This window comes from Neophocaena asiaeorientalis, unplaced genomic scaffold, assembly GCF_003031525.2.
Source record: "Neophocaena asiaeorientalis asiaeorientalis breed wild unplaced genomic scaffold, Neophocaena_asiaeorientalis_V1.1 scaffold100, whole genome shotgun sequence".
Classification (NCBI taxonomy): Eukaryota; Metazoa; Chordata; class Mammalia; order Artiodactyla; family Phocoenidae; genus Neophocaena; species Neophocaena asiaeorientalis.
This window is the reverse complement of record NW_020173955.1, coordinates 7,622,102-7,648,434: the sequence shown is the minus strand read 5'-3', so window position 1 is coordinate 7,648,434 and position 26,333 is coordinate 7,622,102. Positions and strand designations below refer to the sequence as shown.

Below are 26,333 nucleotides of genomic sequence, written 5' to 3'. Positions count from 1 at the left end.
TTGGCAGGTGGATTCTTAACCACTGCACCACCAGGGAAGTCCCACTGATAGGGTTTTGATATGAGTCTGCAAGCGATTTATTATGGTCTCTGTGCAGTCAAACCTCTCTGCTAATGATAATCTGTATTTGCAGCCCCTCCCCAGCGCTAGCATCACCTCCTTAGCCCCACCTCAGATCATCAGGCATTAGATTCTCATAAGGAGAGCACAACCTAGATCCCTCGCATGCGCAGTTCACAGTAGGGTTCACGCTCCTATGAGAATCTAATGCCGCCGCCGCTGATCTGACAGGAGGCGGAGCTCAGGTGGTAATGCGAGCGATGGGGGGCGGCTGTAAGGGCTAAGTACAGATGACGCTCGCTCGCTCACCCACTGCTCACCTCCTGCTGTGAGGCCTGGTTCCTGGTTCCTAGGTACCCCTGATGTAGAGTATAGCCTCGTATTTGGCTCTTTTCTGCAGGAGCCTTGATTTTCTTTTGGAACCTGATTCTCAGAGTTCTGAAAGCCAAAATGACATTCTGAAATGTTTTAACAGCTGTCAGCCACTGGTATAAATGTAATGATCAGTTCAAATGACAGTACATTCTAATGCAGTTGTGTGTGTGCATGCACGTGCATGTATGTATCACTTTATAATAAAAGCACCAATTTTTGTCATGTACTTCTCTTGGGAGCACAGTGGTTCTCCACACTTCCTGGGTGTAATGGAAGTGTGTATCTTATAGTTGACACCACTCTGCAAGGTCCTTGTGTAAGGAAGGAAAAGGAAGCAGCAGCTTGGGGAAGGGATTGTAGGAGACATGGTCAAATATATTCCAGCACACAAGGGGCTCCTTTTCTTTCTTACACAGAAGATTTTATCTTTTTTTTTCTAATGATCAAGTAGGACTGGGATGTGGATTGCGGTGTACTTTTTAAAGTGGAATTTCCTATACTTTATTATGTTTTATTAAAACGTTTACATATTTTCTGTCCCATTATTGGTTATATACTAGTAGTTGGGCTTGGCTAGCCTATGATGCAATAACAAATAAATCTTGAAATCACGAGGGTTTAACAAAACAAATGTTTGTTTTCCTCTCATGTCACAATTGAAAGATTGGATGCTTTCCTCAATGGCTCTTCATATAGAGACTTGGGGACCCAGTGATGATCTTCCAGTATATTCCAGAAAAAAGTCTGCCTGCTCCACTCCCATATAAAAGGAGTATATAAAAAGTTTTTTGATGAATTAAACAACTAACAGCGTGAATTCTCTTTTATTCATGCAGATTAACTATACTTCCTGTCCCCCAAACCCCACCCACCCACATACACACACGAGTGTTTTCATTCATCGTATCTGTTCACTGTTAAATAATAATTGCAAAAGAGAGTGAGCTTGGAACAACAGGACTTCTGGAACACAGCACGTGGGTGTGTAATCCTAAAATGAAATTTGCATTCTGAGAAACTTAAGACTTGCAATAACTGGCCTTTGCTTCATTCCAACCCTCGTAGTGCCCAACACGCGTCAGTGATGCAATCAATATTTGTGGAGCAAATTAACTCAAAACTTTCCTTAGCTTTGCCTTTACCTTAGAGCTAATTTGTTTTTTTACGTTACCTGTCTAAAAATCTTCCCTATCATTTCCTGTCCCTGCCGATATTTGCAGTGAATGCTTTGAAACAGATTTGGACTTCATCTGTTGTAGCTTGACATTAAAAATTGGAGTTAAGGAACGTTTTCCAAATTCAAGAATTTACCCTTTTTGGGAACTGACATGATGTGACTTTCCTAATGTAAGTAGAAACTTAATGAAAGCATCAAATATGTAAACTGCATCAAATATGTAAACTGCAAAGATTTAAAGAAGAGAAATAGATTAAAGTGACTGAAATAGTTACTGAATTAAAATCCATTCAGTGGCATTTTTCAAATGTCACCTGAATCACTCTGTATAGAGTCATTTCGGCTGCTTTCAGTATCACAGCCTTAAGGATGATGCAGTATAGGGACAATAAAGATACGGTGTAAATTGTGAACAAAGGAAAAAAGAATTTTATTTGCTTATGGTTTAAATAGACTATTTCTGAGCAACTTTTCACTCGAATGACCCTTATCAAGTGGTTGTTTTTTTAGAGTAGAGAGGGGAACTTGCAAAACTGTGTAAATCAGGCAATCTACATTCCCATTTTGATGATCAGCAAATCACTTATTCATTTGCTAGAGTAAAGCGGATTCATGAAATCAATAAGCTGGTTATTCATTTATGCGATACTTTTTTTTTCCCCCCTTTTGAAGAGTCCATAGAGCAAACACTTAACATTTCACTGAGCTAAAAAAATGAGAGCATATTTCTGGCAAACGTCTTCAGCTTCCTTTACCTTGTGTTTCTGTCTTGTTGAGAAATGCTCAAGGCGAGTTGTCACCATTTGTGTGGGATCTAGTGGATGGTTATATTAATGTTGGTGATGGGGACTTCCTGCAAACATTTGTGAAAACAGGCATGCTGTAAACCGGTTAGGGATGAGTTTAATTTTTACATTTGTGAATTAAGGACTGAAGTTTCTTGTGTATTTTAAGAAAATAAAATGTTACCTTGTTGCTTTGGAGGTCACAAAATGGAATTGGGTTCATATAACCAATTTCCATATAAAAATTAAGAGTTTCCGTGATGAATTTCAGATCCAGCTATTAATTTGCATACATATCCATCCTAACTGCAGATTATTAGGGGCTCCAAATGTTTCCTTCTGAAATGCACTACCTTCTTGGCTTGCCTCTTGCTGTTCTGTGTTTTGGAGGCTGAGGAACATGCACATGATCTGCTGCTTTAAAATTAACTGTGGAAATGTGCCCTGGAGGGATTCTTTGGTCATGTACCTTTCACCATACCTGCAATACGTTTGCTCTTGGGTAATGAATGCATTTTGCACATGATCTGCTGCTTTAAAATTAACTGTGGAAATGTGCCCTGGAGGGATTCTTTGGTCATGTACCTCATACCTGCAATACGTTTGCTCTTGGGTAATGAATGCGTCGCAACTATGTTGCGGTATGATGCTGTGCAGTCGATTATTTTGGATTTAATGAAGAAGAGTCACTGTCGGATGGTTCCTCAAAGTGAAAACTCCACTTTGCTCCCCGTGTGAGCTTTTTCATAACGTAAAGCTCTAAGATCGAGAGTTTTGCGACGGAACAGATACTAAGCATGATGCTGACTCTGAGCTGTCAGCACACACCTGAGCTTGTTGAAGAAATGAAAACAACAAATTTCAGGTCTGCCCTGGTTTACCTAAATAGGGAAAAGCTTGAGTCTCTGTCATGCTCAGCCAAAGTCAAAATTCAGACTAACATTATTTAGCCCCTTTGTAGCTGTTCTCTAGGTATAGTCATACTATCTATAGATTTGTGAGAAGAACACAATGTTGCTCTTAAGACTTGAGAAAATGAAGGGAGCTGGATATTTTAAATATCTTCTTATTTTCTATTTTTTTAAAAGACCTTGTAATCTCTCTGTTATAATGAATGTTACAAGAAGTCTTGTGTGTGGGAAAGCTTAAAATACATACGCAAAATAAGTAGAAAAGAGGGAATAACTGTCTTCAACGTGTCTAATGTTCTGAAGGCTGCATGGTGTACAGACACCTGCAGTCTTAACCACCTGTAAATTTCTCTGATTCTCCTTAACACTATGCAGTTGTTCATACTGCCTATGGTTTTAATGGCTTCTGTTATTGTCCTTCTGGGGAGAAATCTTTTTTTCTAAATATCAGATTAAGTAGTCACTACCTGATTTGAATAAATGGAGCCAGAAACATCCTGACAGTGTACCAAACAAGACCTGTGTGTATAATGTGAGTTCTTTCTTTTCAATTTTAGAATCAACCTTGTCCTATGTTAGGCAGCTGGAGGCAAGAGTAAGACAGCTGGAGGAGGAAAATCGCATGCTGCCCCAGGTGGGTGACTTCCAGAAGCTCATAGCTAGTCAGTGTCATTTGAGTTGTAGCATTTTATGTGGAATTTAAAGTCTCAGTTATATGACAGAAATCATTTTGTCACCAGCCATTCACCAATGTAGAGCGTGATTACTTTCCGTAATCAACCACTTACCCATCATATTGTCCAGATTCTTAAGTGTGATACTAAAGGGCACAGATGTCTCAAACATGAATGTAAAATCATTTTGAAAGGAAGAAGAAAGAGAAAATGAAGAGAAGTAGAAAGTGCTTTGATGGTACTGCTCACATCCGTCATGCATGTTGTTGGTGAATACAGGGAACGGACTCTTATTTAAATGGAAAATGTGCTCATGTGTGAGCTAGGGAAAGCTGCAGGTAGTTTGAGGAGTTCATATTTTAATTAGATGAGTACTTTCTAAAATTCTTTGTGATGTAATTGAACTCTTTCAGTGCAACAAAGCAATCACAGTAATTGACAGTTTTTACTTTGGGGCTTAATTTTTTTTCCCCGATGAATGTAAAATGGCACTTTTTCTGGGATTTAACGCCTTGCCATACATTTTACTGTAAAAACTTTTTCCACGGGCTGATACCTTGGTGAGAATGATGTTGGTTGAGGTCGTGGTTCTTGGGAAATGTTTTGTTGAAGAGTTGAACAAATCTACTCATTCTAGCTTGGTTTCCTTGACAGCCGGGTAAACAGTAATGTCTTTTAATATGTCATAAAAAGGAGTATTCTCAGCATTTAGTCGCTAGTGTTCTTTCTACATTCTGGTGACTATTTCTATTTCATAAGTGACTAAGAGAAAATTAAACCTCAAACAGTTAGTAAACAGTTTAAGTGTCAAGACAAAGACTGTTTATAATTCAGGAGAAGACATATAAACATTATTACAAAGACTTCATTAATGCAAAGGCTTTGGAAAGATATTTTAGGTCTTTTTAATCTTGTTTCGCTTTTAAACTAGTTTTGCCCACTGATGATGATTTGAGCTGTCAGGTACTGCATGTGGGAATGCCTCTCTCTTTCTTCCACTGGCCAGCCATCCAGATAGAAATCACGAGATTAAATGAAACTAGTCTATTTCTCACCCTTCTCAAACTGTACATATGTCAATGCTCATGACGACAGAAAGGACTGTTTGCGTTATGAAATAAAATACTACTGGTAGAGTATCTTCCTGTGCTCTTCTACACTTTTCATTTTTTAAATTTCTTTGCCATTTTCCCTTTTATATTGGATTCAGAGTATGACTGTGCTAATACCCTTAACGGACAACATCTAACGTCTCTGTTCCAAGAAACCTAAAAGATGTAATTATTTTATATACGGTTATACCATCTCTCGGGCAACTGGGAATGTAAGTGACAAGAAGGAGGGAAAAAAGAGATAATGTTTCTTGGTTTTTCTCTGAGTGAGAATTGAAACTCATACCGAGTATTGAATGAGTGCATGTGTGCTGTCTTACCGAAAAAGAGGCACAAAAATAATTATAAGAATTGATTTTTAAAAATCTGTGAAAGTGAGTGTTAGAGACCTTGAAGGGAAATCAGAAGAGTCCTCAACTATACTTGATATGTGTGTGCATATTTAAATGCCTGCGTAGTTAAGAGTAGGAGAGATTAAACCGCTTTACAAATTAAACTGTTTTCTCCAAATTCATATAATTTTAAATGCATTGCTATTTTTTATCTAAGAAGACTGCTGTTGTTGTTTTTGTTTTTCCCCACAAGAAATGGCTAAGAAAGACCATGTTTTATTGAACCTAAGATGTTATTGATGTGAGAAGCACCATTATCATGTGTACTATTCAGAAAGAAAAAAATGTTGTCAATTATACCATGTCCAATTCTTGCTGATTTCAGTGATGATAAAATGGAAAAACAATGTTTTAGAATTAAACAGCTCTTTACGTGTCCAAAGCACTTTAATGCAAAGAAAATCTGTTGTTTGAAATATGCTGTTGGACTTATGCAACAAATATCTATCTCAGTTCATAAACATTATTTCTGTTAAATTTCTGTATTTGAGAGCATTGCCTTCGTTTATAGCTAAGATAGATATGATAGAACCACAATTTGCAATTACTTGTATAAACACAACTGAAACGAACAGGGACAGTAGGTGAGATCCGAGGATGGAAAATAGTAAATGGACCTTAGAGGAGTGGGAATCATGTCAGGTGAATCCTCGTGGAACTCTGAGACTTGGGCCGACTAGCACAAAGACATATGTAATTTATTCTTAGATGTTTATTGGTACTAAAACAAATAATTGTGAGATTTCCCTGCAGAAAGGATTTATGACTGCATGATGTGAGCTGATTTGCAAGGTCAGTTCAATGTGACAAGTTGACATCCTTGCATAAATTAGTATCAGTATCTGAACACTTGATTTCCAATTATAAGAGCTTGTTCACTGTGCCTTGATTAGAAGGTATTATTTTTTACTCCCAAGTTTATAAAAATATGTCCACTTCTTTGGATAAACAGTAATAAGAATATAGTTGGCAATTGGAATTCCAAGTATATCAGATATCTTTTGTGATATTTGTAGCAAGGTCCTTTGCTGTTAGTTTAGTATTTAGACTAATTACATAAAACCTTTTCCTGGATGAAGAAATTTCCTTAATGCTTACTTTCATTCCTTATATAAAACTGTGTATAATGAACAGAAAGTCACAACTTTGCTCTAGAAATACATATTTAAAGATAAACACGATGAGTGTCATAAATGCTTGTGGATATCCTTCTGGTTAGGTGGATATCCTTCTGGTTAGGTGCAAAGGCTTCCATTTCTTGATGTGTAAATGGCAAAGTTCCTCCCAGCTCTTGTATTTCATAGGCCTAAGTGTAATTAAAGCTTGGGTCCAGTCTTATACCCATGCGAAGTTACCAGGTCCCAGAAAGAAGGGGTTTTTTTTTTAGAAAAAAGATAGGAAAGTGCAGTGAAGATTGAGTTTGGTTCTATCTGGTGGGGAAGAGGAGCTCACAGAAGGCATGGATGAAATGTCAGTATGGATGCCATGGCCGATCAGCACCTAGTAAGCACAGAGCTCTCGGCTCTGCCGCAGCCTTTGCAACATCCTCCAAGGATCACTGAGCTACGCTGTACGTCCAATTAGGAAACGCAATATTTCAAGGTGTCTTAAAGTCAGAACAGTCTCCTTAATTTCAGAAAATGCAGTATTATTTGCTAGGTGTTATTTGAAAAGAAAATGCCTTTTTACTTTTGTTTTTATTTTGCGAGGAAGACAACATGAGGTCTACCCTCTTAACCGATGTTTTAAGCGTTTAATACAGTGGTGTTATCTACAGGCATGATGTTGTACTTCCGATCTCCAGAACTTACTCATCTCGCGTAACGGCAAGTTTATACGTGCTGATGAGTGACTCCCCATCTCTCCCTGCCCCTCTCCTAGCCCCTGGCGACCACCACTCTGCTCTTGGCTTCTGTGAGTTTGACTGTGTCAGACACCTCATATATATAAGTGGAATCATGGGGTATGTGTCCTTCTGTGGCTGGCTTATTTCTCTTGCCATAATATTGCCGTTTGATCCAGCAATCCCACTTCCAGATAGTCACCCAGAAGAACTGCAATCAGGATCTCAAAGAGACATTGAAACTCCTGTGTCTATTGCAGCACTATTAACCATAGCCAAGATGTGGAAGCAACTTTAAAGGTACATCAACAGATGTATAGCTAATGAAAATGTGGCATAAACATACAATGGATCATTATTCAGCCTTTTGAAAAAGAAGGAAATCCTGCCATATGAGGCAACAAGGATTAACCTTGAAGATGCTTTTTTGAAAGTTGGTATAAGTGAGCACTAAAGATAACCTGGACCTGGGATATTATCTTCCTTGAACACATAAACTAACATGAACATTTTCTACAGATTATGTTTAAAAATATTTCACACGATTGCATCTACCCTCTCATAATATATACCTGTAATGCTAAAACTGCTCAGACTGGTCTGTCAGCTCCACTGTGTACATATTTAATACAATATGAACCCTAAATGAAGATTGTGTGTTACTTAAATAAATGTAGCTGCTAGCTATGAAATTTTGTTAACTTTCAAATCCAATGAGGTAAAGTCACCCACAATGTCATAAGTAAGCATTTATAAATTACAGACCTGAGATGGTGTAAAGTTGTAGTTGTAAAGGAATTTCTTATCAAATTTAAAAGCAACATTTCTATCTCAGGTATTCACAAGATTGCTCTGGATAAAAAGGCATTAATTTTCAAATCTGACTAGAACCTGACATATGAGATTGGACAATCCCCTCCTTTAGAAAAAGCATATAAGGTTCACAGAGTCTGGGAATATAGTCCTGGGCAGACAGCTGATTACAGACAGACTCAGGCTAAGACACAGGCCTATTCAGTGTTCCTTCTAGTGTACCACAGTGCCTCCATCAATCATTTCATACCATTAACTTATTTCACTGGAATTAAGCTGCTAAATCTTTTTATCTCATTGTCAAATTGTTTCTTTAACCCTTATCTTAAAAATTAACATTGGATCTGCTTAGCCATCTAAGATTTGTTAGACGTGTTATTCTATTCCTGCTTTTAAGGGAAGTATTGTTCTTCAAGCCACAGTATCATAAGTGAAAGAAAAATGCATTTTAGAGCCTTCTCCTCCCTGACATATTTCCCAGATACTTCAGAATCATAAAGTTTTATTGTACAAACCCACAGACCCATATCTGCATGAAAAATTCATACTTAACAGAATGTGGTCAGAGAAGGTCTTTCCGTTCAGATGATTTGGAGGTAGGTGGGTAGGGAAACATAGATACGGTAGTGGCTTTCAAGGCGTTTCCCAGTGACATTTGATATTTTAGCCTAAATTCAAAACCCTTGCTTGGATCTCTCTGCTTATTCCATTGTCCTTTTCTTGATGGTCACAAAGGTTGTTTAATCTAGACCTAGCCAATATGTTTATGTGCTATGTCTGCAATGCAGTCTGTTCAAGGAGAAAATATCTTAAAGTAGATAGTGAAGAATACCTATCTGATGATTTTATTATAAATAATACTATCCTTTGAAGACATCAGTTACTCTTCAGATACAACCATAAGGTAAAAACTAACATTTTTAAAGCTATTTTCACCTATCTTGTTTTGAGTTTGGAGTTTGCATTATGGAGAGGGCTAAAGACAAGAAGCAAGCAGTTTGCTGTAAATCCAAAGCCAGTTAAGTACATTTGCTACAAGTCTTACTGGGAAACCTGTCTTTTCCTCTAATACTCTGGCACCAACACCTGCTTGGAAAGCACTGTGTGTCCTTTATGCCTCAGAGACCCTCTCCAGAACAAACCACCCACCTCTTGAGACCAGGGTTTTAGAGCAAGTTTTCCAGCATCAGCGTAGGTGCCTGGTGTCCTATGCCTGCCCTGTGCTGTGGGTTCAGCAAATGTCTTAGAAAGGCACTGGCAACTTGGAGCACCACTGAGTGGGCCCTTTTCAGCAAGTGTTTCTCTGTCTGTTGTGCTAGCACACACACAAGAGTCTAATTTTAGGAGTGGAAATGAAAAATCTCCCTCTCGTGCAATTCGGTTGCAAGGTGGCCTCAACAATGCAGTCTTTCAGTGCACTGGGAAAGAGGCAGAGCCGTTTTCAGAGCAGTTCCTGAACAAAGGAAAGAAGCTGTCACCATTGCCAGAAGTGCTGAGGGAGGGTACCCAGGAGCTGAAGAAATCCAGCCCCTCACTTCCATGGCAACACACCCCAGGTCCAGGATCTCATCTCGGAAAAGCTCCCTCACCTGTGTGCTTATGCAGATTGCCGGCGTGCTGGGGAGAGATTGGGGGGGCGGGGAGGGTCGTTTCTCTCTGATGTGTAGATTTCCCTCCTGTGCTTTTCCTGTTTTGCTGTGGAAGTATTTATTTATTGTGTCACTCTTTCTCCTTTCCACATTTTCTGACTTTATGTTTTGCAAGTCATTTTTGCCTTATCGGGTCATAAATATATGGCTCTTCCACGGTTGGAACTGCTCTGGAAGAAAAATTCAGTAACTATAGCACAAAAGCAGACACAGAGTAGTGCTTTCGAGGATGCTAAGAGCGAATGGTGGTATCCTTCAGTTGTTATTTGCATGGAAATTACCTCTGTGGCACTCATGAGGGGCAACTTGCGCAAAGTTTTTCATGGATAGCAACTCCAATTATGTTGCACAACCTGGGTAGAAGCTGGATGCTACTGACAGAAGAAATTAGTTACATCCATTAAGGGTTGGTTGCTGCTAGAGCCATATTTGGGGGAAAAATGGACTCCACCAGAGAAATAGTGATTGTGGATTACAATTTTCTCTAAATCACCATGATTTATATAATTAAAGAAAAGGAAAAAGGCTTTTTCTGTACAGAGTTTTCAAAGGAGATGGGTACTACACAAGTGGCGTGGGTGTATTGGAATAAAAGAGACAGATATGGGAAGTAAGTTGATGGGGGAAAGTCATGCTGGAGAACCTAAATACGTGGAGACTGGATTAAGGGAAAAGCGAAAATCTATCAGAGAAAATATCAAAGAGAGTAAAGCTCACAGCAAAAATGTCTAAAGCAACATGGAGTCTCTCAGAGTGAAGGGATTTGCAACTTTCTTCTGTCACCCCCTCATGCTTAAGGATTCTTGTTTGAGAATCTGCTACATGATGAGAAATCTTATTTCTCATGAGGGAAAATAGGTGAAATAGAAATGCAACAAGCAACATAGCTATACTACTTATTAAACTTATTAATAGAATTATTGAATTTAAAAGGTACTCCACTGTTAGGGACTGTGGTATCAATAATTCATATTTAACAGCATTGCCTTTTTATAGCTATACTGGTATGTTAGTAATTCTATCACTAGGGCATATTTTTTAAAATGTTGTTTTGATTAGTAGTAGCCATAAAAAATAGTAGCATTTTTGCTACCTGTCCTTGGCAGAATTTGTCACCAAAAACAATGGGACTCTCTCAGCACAAAGTTTTGCTGTGTAGTAATATCAACTAGAATCATAGGTATTTGAATGGGAAGCAATATGGAGGAATATTTGGGGAAAATTTGGGATGGAACTACAAGAGAAATTAATGTTGCCTTGTCCCGTAGAAATGGCTCTCTACTCTTATTATTTTTTTAATCCAGAGTGGAGTCAAAAATGTTTTATGAGGTAAAGATGAAACAGTCTTCCCTTTTCTTGCTTTTTCTAAGGGTAAGAAAACCATCTCAGAGAACGTGGTGGAGAGGACCGTGTAATGTTTGACTTGGGGATTCAATTAAGCAAACTAAATGTAAATACTATTGAAATATGGATATCAAAAAATGTAAATGATGAAAACCTGGCTTAGTTGACACTCGTAAAGGTGCGGAGACTCCCGTTGGAGCACAGTCTCACTTTGGTCTCCATTTCCCGCTGGAGGGCACTACCTCTCTGACTGATGGAAACGAGGCATCTGAACTGTGCTGTCCTCCTCTTCTTTCTGGTTCAAATCTTTCCTACAGTGGAGTTTAGGCATTTTTCATGTAAGGGTCTAAACGTCTAGTTTCTTTCTTCGCTGTAGCCTGAGGAAAAGGATCACATTTATAACACAACAAAAATTAAAATTGGTGCCTCTTAATAACTGATAGTTACCTATATCAAAATGTAAAGTAAGCAAGTATAAATGTAATATAGGCAATGCCTATATATTGCCTAAGTATAAATACAATATAGATAATAAATGTAGTGTAGGCAAATAATTATATTCTTTGACAAAGTAAGACAGTTTAAGTAAACAAATTTCTCAGTGATTTGAGACTTTCCTAAATTATACTTAAAAAGCTATCATTGTGTGAAAACTAAGCAAAACATAACTAAGTCGTTTTTAGAAAGCTGAGACATGGTCAGCCGTGACTGTGGACTCTGTTAACAATCAAGTAATTAAAGGAGTCACTGTGAATATGCTAGAACAAGCACTGAATGGGAATTACAAGAACTAGGACTTGGTCTAAAGAGCTGCTGGACCAGGATGATACCCTAACCTCTGTGAACCGTAAATGTCTTGACTAGAAAAGAGGATTGTCAAAGGTGAGGTGGAAGGTTCTGCTCAGCTCTGCGAATCCATGACTCTTTATCCAGAGAAAGTTTGTGTATATGTGGAATGTATACACAAAAGAGGTGTGCCTCTTTTAATTTTGATATAAAGTTCCCTAAAACTACAGGTTGGCACCATATGGGATCTTTTATTTACAGGTGTGTATTTAGTGTGTATTTATGTCGTTGTGGGTTATTCTTCCTCATTGTGTTCTAAAGTTAATAAAATTTCATCAGACAGCTATTAAATTTAAGTAATGTACAGTCTTATGTGTAAATCTTTGAGGCTCATATCATATCAAGTATGCATGTAATGGGGCTTACATACTAGTCTGGGCAGTGTGAGCTTGTGTATATTTTGAGAGATAATGTGCAGTCCCCTTATTTATATAAAATTATATGTAATGAACATAAAGGCACTAGTTTTCCCTAACAACATACACATTTTAAAATAACCAAGATGAGTGTAGTGAATCCTTATGGATTTCTCTCTGGTCAGATACAAAGGCCTCTGTTTCTTCATTGGGAAGTGTGGTTTCTTTCAGCCCTGAACATTCTGAGCCCAAGGATAAGTAAAAGCGTGTGTGTCCATCTTATACCCATGCAAAGTTACCAAGTCCCAGAATGAAGGGGTCTGTAGTCGAGAACAGATAGAGAAACGCAGTGAAGATTGAGTTGGTTCTCTCCAGTGATCAAGAGGAGTGCTCAGGAAGTATGCATGGGTGTCACTCATCACCTGGCAAGCACAGGCTCTTCGATCTGCCATGGTCTCCGTGGTACTCCACAAGTATCGTTGAGCGCTGTACTCTACACCCAATTTGTGAACACAGTATTTCAAAGGGAGCCCAAAAGTGTGAATGGTCCTATTACTTTTTAAAAATTCAGTATTACCTATTAGGTATTATCATTTGAGAAAGAAATGCCTTTTCAAAGTTGGTACCAATGATAAAGATCCCCAGAACTTAAGATATGTAAAGTAGGCAAGTAAGCACATAAACCAATATAAACGTTTTTTACAAATCACTGTTAAAAATATTTCAAAGGGGGACTTCCCTGGTGGTCCAGTGATAAAGAATCCGCCTTACAATGCAGGGGACGTGGGTTCGATCCCTGGTCAGGGGACTACGGTCCCACATGCTGTGGGGCAACTAAGCCCGCGGGTCACAACTACTGAGCTCGCGCGCCTCAGTGAGAGAGCCCGCATACCACAAACTACAGAGTCCACGCGCTCTGGAACCTGAGCGCCACAACTACAGAGCCCATGCAGCCTGGAGCCTGCACGCCACAACCAGAGAAGAGAAAACCCACACGCCAGAACTAGGGAGAAGTCCGTGCGCCGCAGTGAAAGATGCCGCATGCCTCAACGAAGATCCTGCGTGCCGCAACTAAAGACCTGATGCAGCCATAAATAAATAAATAAAGTCTTAAAAACGATTTCAAAGGATTTCATATAATAAATGGAGAATGTTATTTCACAGAGTTTTTAAAATTATGATGAAAGAGATCATCAATATAGGAAATGTTAGAAAATCAACTTTTATTTACCTCTAATTTATACCAAAACAATATACATTCTTTATTTTAAAATGTAACATACTTTTCAGGAATTCAATTATGAAAGAAGCCAAAATAGATTACTGTGAAAAAGAGATGACAGAGATACGAGATACCAGATATTAGTCTTTTGCAGTGTGACTAGACTGAGGAGAATAACACGACTCCCTGCATATGGATCAAATGGCAGCTATACTGGGATCCACAGAAAGAAGACAATGTTCTTTCAAAGGAAACTTATTTGTTGTAGACAACTGTAGACTGTAGACTAAAGCACCTGAAATAAAAGCCAGCAAGAAGTGGACCGGGCCTTTCTTTAGATTCTGTGGTTGTCGTAGAAAATGAAAGAAAAATGGTAGGAGGTGCATCGCGAGACAGTTATCAGTGTCACTTTTACAGTTCACATGGAACTTTTCTTTATTATCTTTTAGATCGTGTGCCACGGAGCCTGTATAAACTGGTGTCATGTTGACACACGAAGCTAATTAAAGCATGGGTAGAGAAGCAGAATGAAGAAGGAGAGCGTATGAAATAAATGACAGGCTTCCCCTTAATTGTTTCACGACTTAAGGGCCTTTACTGGCTGGGTAAATAATTCTTAGTAGATTTAGGGTTATTTTAGAGCTTAATCTAGAAATTCTACAACGTAGTTTCTGTATTGCTAAGCAATGGGGTACTTGGAAGAAAAAACCCACCCACACGTGTAAATGTGGCATTCCTGAAAGTCACGGTAGACTGTGTTTGCTAAGGCCAGGCCAGCACAGGTTGGGTGGGGGGATGGGATCTGTGCACTCAGCCCCTGGGAGCCTGCCTTTGGGAGCTGCTCCCTCCTCAAGTGTACAGGTTTCCCTGGCCTCCATAGTCTGGTCCTGACTTTGGCTGCTATAGTGAGGTCCTGGCCCTTCCCCAAGGCTCCTATGATCAGGTCTCCCAACATTTCCTGGGCTGAGAAAATTCCCCAACTCCTGCTTGCGATCCACCTTGTTCCAGGCCCAAAGCCTATAGAAAAAGTACTTCTTACCACAGGGTCTTAGCGTGAAGCCCAGAATCACTAGTAGTGAAGGGACAGCCTATTCAAAGATCGTTCCTCCCTTCTGAAAGTGTTTCATTATCCTTGTTTCAAGTGTCTCTCCCTGGTCTAATTCTTTCCTTTGGGAGAACATCTTGTCCTCAAACTTTTCGATATCTCACAAAAATCCACTCATCTCAGATACTTGTGATCTCAGGAGTGCTTAGTTGAGGCACACGGATCATCGCGCCCTCTTTCAGAATTTTTATCCTCTTTCAGATTTTTGTAACTTCCGTAATATAGTTTGGAGGAGTAGAAGCAACTTTTGAATTATTATTTTTTTAAAAAAGAGAAAAATAAAACACAAGGAGACAGCTAACCTTGCTTTAAAACCCTTGGACTAATTAGTATTTTGGTAGTTTTCTTCATCCAGCTATTGCCCTTAGCAGTTTATTAGAAAGAAGATTGGATACAAAAATGTAAGGATCATGGAGGAAATGTAAATCTGATGTAAATGTAGTATAGCAAATAAAGGAATTTGATACTGTCTTTTCTTGACCTAAGATGCCTCTCATTTGCAACAGAACAACATGTGAAGCAGAAGTTCTAATGTTTGACAGATAACAAAAAACTAATAAACCCAGGCGCAGATGGGAGCCATCCTGGACTTACATAAAAGCTGGCTCTAAGAAATGCTTTTTAATAGTCAAAGTATTTCAGCTGTTTTTGCCGTTCAAGACTGGTGTGTCTTAATGTCAAGAAGAATTTTTTTATTTAAACATTTTCATATGCTAGGAAATGTAATAACCTTAACTACAGAAATATCATAAAAGTAAAACATAAAATACACACTCAGAAATAAATCACAACTCCAGTAAATCTGATCACAAATAAATTGTGTGGGAATGATGGGTCTTCATCCTTTTGGATGCCAGGCATGTATTGAGTGCCAGAAGTTAACAGAAGCTAGTTAGAACTTGAATGCTTTCTTTCCGATATAGAGTTAGACAGAGGGGACTTTAGCAACTGCATTTGTAAATTTGTTATATTGTTTGGGACAAATTCCATTCACTCTTCAGCCCCTGTTCTCATCTCACTCCTATTTTCATGCACAATTCCTTAACCAGCGAAACTCACATGCGTTTGTTGACTTCCGCAAATGGTAAGGTAGTTAGTGATGGCAGCTCACATTCATTGCCAATTGAAAAGGACTTTGGAGAGGTCCATTTAAGACTGGACCCTCTACTAAACGGTAATTTTTAAAGAAGGTGGCTTATGTGGCCTCACAGCATTCGTTTTATTAAAAAGGATTCTCTTAGTTAGGGAAACCAGTTATATTGAGTCTTTGACACTTGAGAACAAGATCAAAGTGGGCATGAGAGCAGGTAAGGCCAGCTGCCCTTCCAATGTTTTTCACGTAAAGTAAGCGCCCTGCTCAGGATCTTGATGTTGACAAGGTTCTTCAGAGTCAGTTACCAGAATGTGCTAAGACATCTCTGGATTCTAGGTGGTTTCTCAGGGCTTCAGGGCTATAAATGATGCCAGAGTAATTTGTGAGTCAATAGACCTTAACTAGTCTTTTAACCAGTAGAAAATGTTCGATTTTGTTATCACATTGATTTTTAATACCTTATTGCCTCATTAAACTGTGCTTTTTATTTTAGATGTATCTTTATGGTAATTCTGTTTGAAGGCATCAATCCTACTGGTTTTAAGCGTTTGTTCAGAATCTTAAGTCTTCAGGGCTCCAGGAGAGACCCCATTATAGGTCATGAAAAGGATAGTGTCTAATTCTTTTATTTGTATATGTCCTTTCTTCTTTTAAATGATGAGGTTGTAACCTAAAATGGACCTTTCTTTCTGTGAGAAACAGCTTGGACCACAGCAGGACGGATGATTTAGAAAAATCTGTGACCCTTGCAGCTGGGTCTGCCTCAGGGCACAGGATGTGATGGTTGAATCACCCATTCTGCCCTGGAGGCTTGTTTAGGACACAAGCACTAACCACAGCCTGAGTATCAGCTGAGGTCCTGGGTATTGGACCAACACTGAGTCCATCTTGGGATACTGATTCCCATTCTGACCTTGGTTCCTATGATTATCTCTATTGCAGGTGAGAGTGTGTTCACTAATGGGCAGAGGCAAGGTTCGTGTCCAGATTTTCTGTTACCACTAGTCTAGCATTCTCCCCATTTTGCTGAAACTTGTCACGTGGCAAGTATGTTTCTCTTGAAGCAAGTTAGCTTTGAAAACACCACGACCAGCACCATCACCACCACCTCCATCCACGACAAACCTCTGGTGTGGTATCACTGGGGTGTGAATTGGGAATTAGCCAAGAAACCCAGTTTATTTTCTAGTCCATCTGTTTTGCTGTTCACTGAGAGTTTCATCACTCTAATAATGATTTTCTCAGCATAGGAAGATCTCATCCTTTTCTCAATCTCAAGGACATTTCTAGTCTGTAGATAAATAATTACTCAGGAAAAAAATATTTGTCCACTTATCACTTATCTTCTGGTTCAATTGTAGTTTCTCTTTAAGCTGCTTGCCTCCTTCTCTAGAAACTTCCCAGACTCTTCCAATCTGCAGTGACCTTGTTATCTTCTAAACCAGGGTTTGGTGCTTTTTTAGTAAAGGGGCAGATAGTAAACATTTTCAAGTTTGTGAGCCATATGGTGTGTTGCAACTACACGTCTGTCACTGTGGCACCAAAACAGCTGAACACAAATGCAGAGTATCTAAATGAATGGGCTTGGCTGTGTTCTGATAAAAACTTTGTTCCTAACACAGGAGAAAGAGGCTGGATTTAACTCTGGCAGTAGTATGCTGACCCTTGTCCTACACTAAAAATATTTATGTGTCAATTGCTTGGGTTATCTGTTAATATTATTTTTTAAAAATTGGTCTCATATTGTTACATAAATTTGCATTTGTGCATAGGGAATTTATTGTATGCAAATACTCTTCTCAATAAGTATTATTTATTTTTTCATTGGTTTAAGTTCCTTTGTCTTATCACCCCCAAACCTGCCCTGAGTAATCAGTATCTGGTATTTGAAAAGTGCTGCAGCTGAGCCAGAGGGGTAGTTGAGCAAGAGATAAAAGTATTCTTTCGGAGCAAACCACTTAGCTTTGGAATGATTCTGCTGGGGATCCACACGCTTGCATTTGACTTGAAAAGGCAAGTCCTCCCATACAGGAAGGACAATTGTGGTGCTAACAGATAGGAAATTTGTACTTTTCTGAAACGCATGTGTATGGTGACTGAATCTGTACTTTAGTGAGCGAGTGATTATATTGCTTTTGTGTCCTGGCTGTTCTTGCACACCTTCAAGAAATTGCTGGGAAGACAACATGGGGCAGGCTTGTCTTTAAAATAGATACCGTACAGCTGGTGGCTTGGGAAGGACGTGAATTTCTATATAGTCCCTCACAGACAAGCAAAATTCTAAATCAGTGTTTTATCAATGAATGAGGAAAACCATGTCTGGCTTGGGAGGAGGTCAGAAATCAATTAATCTCCCTTTTCCCTTAAGTGAGGGCATTTCATGAAAGAATAAGAAATAGGGAGGATCACTGATAAGAATTAAGTGAATTCTGTGTTTTCAAGTCCTTCGTGTTAATCTTCTCCTCTCTCATCATCTTTGTTAAATATGTGGTTTTAATTGTGGTCTGTGTGTACCTGGAAAGGAAAGGAAAGAAAAGAAAGGCCTTCAGTTGGCCGTTTGTACAGCGTCTCTTCCTTCATAGGGGCTCTGCAAGTTGCTTTGGAAACAACAGGAACACTGAGGCCAGTTCAAGTCTCCAGCATGTTTCCTGTGGCCCAGGAAGTGAGAAGTGAGTGAGAGGACTAGGCAGGTGAGAAGAATCCTCACTTGTCTTTTTGTCTTTGTCACCAGGAGCAATTGATTGATATCAGAAGAGCCAAGAGGGAGAAGCCAAGGGCATTCGCAATGCTTAGATGGTGACTGGTGGCAACCTGGCTATTAGCAAGCCTGTCTCTATAGTGTTCAGTGTTTTCAGAGTGCTTTGCAATCAGGTTTCTTAGTCCCCCTTCACAGCCACCACATGAAGCTAATTGATAGGCCTCTCCCGTTTAGCACTGAGGACAAGTAACTTGCTGAGGGGTCAGGCAGTGAGTTGATTATGGAGCTCATTAGTCCCTGGGTCATCAGTCTTGTGGGTTAGCAAAATATTATTTCCTTCTTATTTCGAAAAATAGCTCTAGCCAGCCTTGGAAAACTTATTACTACTGGTAGACCTGATTGTTTTCCAGGATGATACTACTGTAAAGATTCTAACTTAATAATATTTTTTTAAGATTTGCCTTTCTTAAAGCTTCATAATGTCACTTTTCAGAAAAATTTAGCTGTGCATTTTAAACTTCAGCCAAGTCCTTTATTTAGTGATGATCTCAGAATTTTGGCCCTTTTATTCCTCTTAAGTTCTTCAACCAGAGACTTCAGGAGAGAGAAAATTTTTTAACTAGTCAGACTTGGTTTGTGGCGTTAGCTGTGGTCAAAATTTGTATGGAGGGATGAGGTGAAACTTTTCTATTTCAGTTATTCTTTTTCTTTTTTTTTTTTGGTCGCGTCGGGTCTTAGTTGCGGCACACGGGCTTCTCTCTAGTTGTGGCTTGTGGGTTTTCTCTCTCTAGTTGTGGTGTGCAGGCTCCAGAGCACATGGGGCTCTGTAGTTTGTGGCATGCAGGCTCTCTAGTTGAGGTGTGCGAGCTCAGTAGTTGTGGTGTGTGGGCTTAGTTGCCCCGCGGCATGTGGGATCTTAGTTTCCTGACCAGGGATGGAACCCACGTCCCCTGCATTGTAAGGTGGATTCTTTACCACTGGACCACCAGGGAAGTCCCTCAATTATTCTGTCTTTTATTCCCAGAATCTCATAGAGGCTAGACAAAAGCAGTAACCTCGCTTTTTGGAATGAGAGATGTTGACATTTATTGTTCCATTAGTACAGGGATATTCATTCAATGATGAGTGACTAGTGGGCTTTCTCTGCTTTTCTTAATATAACCAAAACAACCCCTAACAAATAGGAAGTGGGATTTCTATAGGTCACATAAGGCTGATGACTTGTATTGACCATTCATTCAATATTTTACCCCTCAAGTATTTTTTTTTTTTTTTGCGTTATGCGGGCCTCTCACTGTTGTGGCCTCTCCAATTGCGGAGCACAGGCTCCGGACGCGCAGGCTCAGCGGCCATGGCTCACGGGCCTAGCCGCTCCGTGGCATGTGGGATCTTCCCGGACCGGGGCACGAACCTGTGTCCCCTGCATCGGCAGGCGGACTCTCAACCACTGCGCCACCAGGGAAGCCACCCCTCAAGTATTTTTTGAGTATCCCTTATATAGAGATACTGTTTTAGACAATGGGGATACAGCCCTGAATAAGAAATTCATGCAGCTTACATCTTAGTAGGTGGATTATTCTTTTAAAACCATAAATACGTATTATTGGGAAGTGATAATCACTGTTAACAAAACAAAAGCAGGGTACAGAATTGGATAGTGACTGGAGCAAGGGGGTATTTTACATGGAGTTAGAAAAAGCCTCTCTGAGGACGTGAAATCTAAAGAGACCCGAAGGAAGGAAAAGACTATGGCTAGAATAGAGCATTGCAAGAAGTGAGAACAGCAAAGACAAAAGCCTTAGGTAGGAATGAGATAGGCGTGTCTGAGGAAACAGGAGCTAGAAGGCTAGAGTGGCTGGAACATAATGAGTGAGACAGAGAGTAACAGGATGTGAAGTCAGAGATGGGCAGGGAACAGACCCTGTGGGCTTTGTTGACCAAGGTCGAGCGTGTGGACTTGGGGTCTGAGTTGACGGAAAGCCATTGGAGGAATTGGGTGAGGGTATGATAGTATCTATTTACATTTCCTAAAGGTCTCTGCGAATATTGGGTTGAAACCAGACTAAAGATAGTAGAGGCAGGGAGAGGGGACATAAGGACACTCAATAGGGAGCTACTTTGGTAGACTGAGAGGGCTGATGGTAGCTTGAACTAGGGGTGGAAATGGTGAGGAGGTATGGATTCACAACGCTATATATTGGAGTAGAGCTGGGAGTGCTTTATGACAGATTAGATGTGGAATATAAGGGAAAGAGACCACATATGGCTTCACCGGTTGGGTACTGACAACAACCCCAGGAAGAACTGTTTACAGAGACTGTGCAGTGAATGGCAGCCCAGGGAAGAGTCAAGGATGATCCTTGGATTTTGATCTAAGCAACCGTATGATTGGTGGTGCTTTTTACTGAGATGGGGCAGATTGGGGGGAACAGGTTAAGGGGTGCAGGGGAATCAAGTTCTTTGGGGGCGTGGTAAAGTTGAGATGTTGGACATCGACGAGGAGATGTCAGATGCAGAGTTAGATGTATACATATGGGACTCGGGGGAAAGGGCAGGGCTGGATATAAATATTTGAAAGAATACATGGCTATGCGACTGAATTAGAAATTTTTGTGAATGAGTGTTGAGAAAAAAAAAAGTGGTTTGTGGACTGCGCCCTGGGACACTTGCAAGATTTCAAGGTAGGGAATGAGAGAGGCATGCAGTACATCCTAAATTATTTATGCTAGGAAGTAGCGCACAAATAAACATATTTTAAAATCACTTATTTTCTTCCTCCCCTAGTAAGAGCCGTTTATGAAAATTGAGCTCACGTCCCCATGATGTTTCCTTTTGTGCTTTAACGGTGTTGTCAGTAATGAGAGATCTCATTTCTCCCTGCTGGTGATTTTATTACTACCATGTGTGCAGAGCTTATGGGGCCTAGATTCATTTGGACCACTCTTGCTTTTGTAAGCCTTTAACAGTCAGATCACTGTGAATTGCCCTGAGGTAGAGCTTTCCACAAAATGGCACGGGTGAACTGCAGTCCGACAGGTAGCCGTTGTTATTTGTGTTATGAACGCGTATCCTAGGGCGGTAGCTGCCTTTGGATGAAGCTGACTCTTCCCGCCTCTCTGTTGACCTCTCTCATATCTTGACCTCCCCATTTTGTGTGGGAGCTTCGGGGACTGGAAGACCCTTGAAGATACCGTAGACCCTTCCTTTTGCCAAAGCCAGGCCAGTGAACACCACCTCACAGTGTAATATTTCTCAGTAACCTCAGCAAGGATTTGTCCTAAATATCTGTTTAGTCCCTGGGGCTCTAGCTACATGTCTTCCACTGGGTTCTGAAGTGCTGAGGTATTTAACACAATCATTACTCAGCTCTGCTCTGTAAGCCAAATGCAATGTTAATTAGAATTACTTTTTTTTAAATGTGTCATATAATTTATTAAAATCAACACAATTCATATACAAAATATTTAAATGGCAGTCATTAAGTTTGTGAAGCACTTCAAATACTGAAATGTTAAACCAGTAAAACGACACTAAGCACCTTTTGCATCAAGGGATCTGATCTAGCTCACTGGTTCAGGCTGAACATTCACTCCGAAGTACTTCTTCAGGCATGCAAAAAACAGGGCTAACAGGTTTAATCTGTTCTTCTCCCAAAGGTGACAATCCAGCCATTCCAAATACAGTATGAAAAGGATCTACCCTATCTCCTGGCCTGTCCGCAGATCCTCCCGTTTCTTCATCTTGACACGCTAAGGTGAAACTGTGCAGTTTCTCTCTGTCAATCCAGTGAAGCCTTCCAGCCCACCAAGAATAGCATACATCTGGGAACTTCTGTGGCCTTCCACTGAATCCACCTGACGCAGGCTGGCATTCACAAAGCCACCGGCCAAGTAAATCAGAATGTACTCGATGCAACTGACTGGTAATAGCCAGGAATCCTGTGTACCAATAGATCTACCCAGCATGGGATTCAGAACCTGGCCTGCAACCAAACCCACCCTCAAAGTTCCTACATGATAAAACAAATTCGATTGCCTTTTCCACATTAATAGCACCCCGCTTCCCCAATAGAGCCAAACTGCCACCGCACAAAAAGAGAATCTTGTATCGATTTCTCCCTATTATATAAAAGTAGATTTTCACATCCCACAAAGCAGCTGGTCTCTCCGGCCTGCACTGCATTCAGCCCTTATCTTTTAGACTGGCCCCCTCTGTTCTAGTGCTCCTGTACGCTGATATAACTAGCACAGTGCCTGCTGGAACTTCCAGCAGACCATTAACTCCAGTTAGACCAGCTGCTTAGTGGGACCCCACATATCTCCAGCGAAAGAACCATCTTCTTTCTGTAGACTCTGAACATATTCCACAACTTTATTTACGTCAATAACATTAATACCATCAGAGAGAGTAAGAATGTAATCATCTCTCTCTGAGCCATAAGATGCTATATAATCTGCATGCTTCTCCAGTAATAGGGTGTCAGGTGCATCTGACTTGATAATAACATCCTTCTGCAGTGTGCCCATGTCTGAAAGCGAAAAGAGCTAGAATTACTTTTTTGCTTTTGCATCTACACTGGCATTTCGTTTCTATGCCCTGACTCTCACTCCTTCTCATGCCCCTCTCCTGCTCCATTGTTTATAAGCTCGAGACCTAAAAGTATTCAGATATGTTTGTCTCAGCAAGAATGCCAAAAACTTTTACTATTTAATGTCAACCTGATTGGAAACTCATTTAGATGTATGATCTTTCTTTTTTTTTCTAGAAATTTCAGTCTTTCTCACAGGGAGGTGTATGGTTAATAAAAGACAAGAATTAAGCACATAAACTCTTTACTTACAAGCAGAATGCACGTAAATCTAATTGTCCACATTTCCTACCTATTGTTTAACAGCTATTTTTTTTTTTTTTTTTTTAACCAGGCCTTCTTGGTTATTCTTTGTCTGTTATTGCTCTGGCTACAGAGATACAGGGTTTTGGCTGTTTTGGCCCTTTCAAGATATTAATTCTTTTCTTCCTGGGGTTTGCCCTCTCTCATTCTTGTAAAAAGGCATCCTGCTAACCTCCGTAATTACTTTCATTTATTTTATTTTTTTCTGGAAACCGTATTTAAATATCTTCAAGTTTCACCTGGAGTGATAGATATTTCAGAATTATTTTCTTTTCCAAGAACATATTTTCATTATGGCATGAAGTTAAAGTCATTTACAATTTAATTATTTTGCAAACTCCTATTTTACATGTCAGAAGAAAACCATTTGTTGGGGGTATTTGTGAGAAAGATGCTTTTGTGTTTAATATTGTTAATTCCCTCTTTGATCTTCATTCTAAAATCTGATGAATGAGATATATTACTTCCCCTGGCATTTCCTATCCTGGTGAATGGCATGACCATTTAGCTGGTACCCATCCCAGAGTCCTCTTTCAGCCTCCCTGCCTCCACTGAAGTAAATATTAAGGCTCAAAAGGTCCTGCCCTGTAATCCATCAATATCCTTTTTATTCCTTCTGCTATTGTCCAGTGTAGGTGATGGGTAATCATTTTTTACTTGAACTTCTTTGTTAATCTCCTAATTAGACTTTATCCTACCTAGTCTTGTCCCACCCAGATCATTCTCCACATTATTCCTAGAGCAATCTATCAAACCAAATCAGGTCTTGTCACGTAGCTCATCCCTCAGCATAGAATAAATTTCAAATCCTTCATATGGTATAGAAGGTTCTCCATCATCTGACCTCCTGCCTTTCATGTCAGCCTCAGTTCTTGGTACTCTGTCCCTCGTGTCCTAGGCTCACATCGTTCTGAACAACTTCTGTTTCCCTGACTGTGACAACTGTTTAATATTTCAGGTTCTCTGAACTGAAGTTCCTCACAGCCTCAACTGCGACTCCACAGACCTCAATCTTAGCCATTATTTGGCATAATAAATGAGGAGTGAATGAATAAATACTACCTTCTGGCTTCCTTAGCTGGGAACGCCTGGATACTTATAGATTGATTGGCCTACACGTAATTAAGTTGAGAATAATATTTCTCTTGATGATAACTTTTTTAATATTCACATTACATAATGATTTTGTAATTACCTAATGATTATATAATCATTTTGTATGGAAATTACATAATGATTTTGATGGAAATCAGCATATACTCTGGATGCCTCAGTAATAGGGTCTTATTTCTACTTTTGGTCTGCTAACCATTCCTAGTGATCTTTTCAGTTACCGTTTCTTTGGTTTTTCTGTTTTTGTTTTTTTTTTAACGTATTTGAACTTCACTGCAGCTTTAGAAATAGATGGAAGTGATTCCAGATTTTCAGAATAAATTTATTTTGCTCAAATAATAACTGGCTAATGAGAAGGAAAAATAGTGGAAATTTAGTCTGTTTAAATTCTGTAGACTTGCCAAAAAAGTCTATATGGACCATCATAGTAACGTCAGCTTCACTTACTTCAGGCCATTTTAGCACTCTAGAAGTGTGCTTTAGTTACTTAACAAATAGCTGAGTACCTACTAATTACCAAGTACACAGGCACACAAGTAAAGCATTTACACAACTATTTCTGAGACGACAGAGGAAAAGCCACAGTCTCACACATAGATTTTGATTATCCATTAATATATTAAGTTTATTGAGCAACTACTACATGTAGATAGGGTGCTAGTCATTGTGATTACAGAGATAATAAAAGTCAAGTGTGGTGACCTCAGGGAGCTCCAAGATACATGAAATATTACTGTAAAACAGGATAGGGCTATGAACAAGAGTCTTATCAGCTCACCTTACAGTGAGTGGTCAGGGTAATTACACCCTCTGTCAAACCATGAAAGTAGAGTCCACATGATCACGATTTGCTCATCAGAGCCAGGATGGAAGCAGGCTTTTTCAATACCTATTCCAGATTAAGAGAAAGAATATGAATGAATAAGGAACCAGAATCAAGAGAATGACATCCTGGGTCACACCAGTGTGGGACAAGAAAAGCATGGGATCCAGAAAAGTATCACTGGAACCCCAAACCCAAAGAGAAGAAAGAACAGGAAATAGACTAGTCTCTTGGTAACTGTATTTAGCTGGAACCCTACTGTATTTCGTTTATATCAATACCGTGACTCACATAGTATTCCAAAGTGAGTTGTTAGCAATTCTCAACAAATTCTTTAGGCAACTTTATCAAATCTCAAGTCTCAAAATCTTTGGGTTCTTATAGCTGCAGGCTTTAAGTCAGTCTTGTGGCCACAGTTCTGGGTCTGGAGTGGACGAAGTCAAAAGGGCCCAGAGGTGATGTTTAGCTGGTGTGTACCAGTTCTCCTGCATCAGTTATTAATATGAACACACTTCTATTCTGACCTCGCCAAGCCCCTGGACCATTCTAAACTGTCCTGATCCTCCCCAGGATCTACGGGATCTCCTTGCAGCCCAGGAGCTAAGTAGTGAGTACATGGAACAGAAGAAGACCATCGGGGCCCCCAACCAAAAAGAAAAAAATCACTACGGAGTATAAATTATTGAGAACAAGCGCCAGGCCAACAGTTCATGTCTTAATAAATAGTAGGAGCTCATAAGAACTATAGTCTTGATAATCTTTTAACTGACAGCACTTAGGAGAGACCTAACATGTAGTAGGGGCTTAGTAATTGAGAGCTGTTATTACTAAGACACACCCTCAAGGAGTCTTCTTCCTACTGAGGAGACTTGTGTCAATAGACCACAGCCCTTAGCTACATGAAGGAGAGAATGGTCCCTGTCCTGGTCCAGTGTTCTCTCACTCTGATTCCCCTCTGCGTATCACAGGATGCTCTCACCTGCACTGGGATGTTGTTTCACGTGTCAGGGCCCTCATTTCTATTTGATGGCAATTTAATTCTTTCCTAGTG

At 39.8% G+C, this 26,333-nt stretch overlaps 1 protein-coding gene and 1 pseudogene across 3 annotated transcripts in view; one reads left to right on the top strand and one right to left on the bottom strand.

Annotated features, from left to right (window-relative positions):
* Window positions 1-26,333, top strand: part of CCDC85A (coiled-coil domain containing 85A) — a 199,957-nt gene that overhangs the window by 151,341 nt on the left and 22,283 nt on the right. For 2 of the 3 annotated variants that reach the window (XM_024753062.1, XM_024753061.1), the window contains exon 3: window positions 3,866-3,942. The exons of the other annotated variant lie outside the window; for it this stretch is intronic. In XM_024753062.1, the coding sequence (XP_024608830.1) occupies window positions 3,866-3,942 (77 nt within the window). The remainder of the gene's footprint in view (window positions 1-3,865; window positions 3,943-26,333) is intronic. 3 annotated transcript variants of the gene reach the window in all.
* LOC112404896 (geranylgeranyl transferase type-2 subunit beta-like) lies at window positions 22,016-22,981 on the bottom strand (annotated as a pseudogene).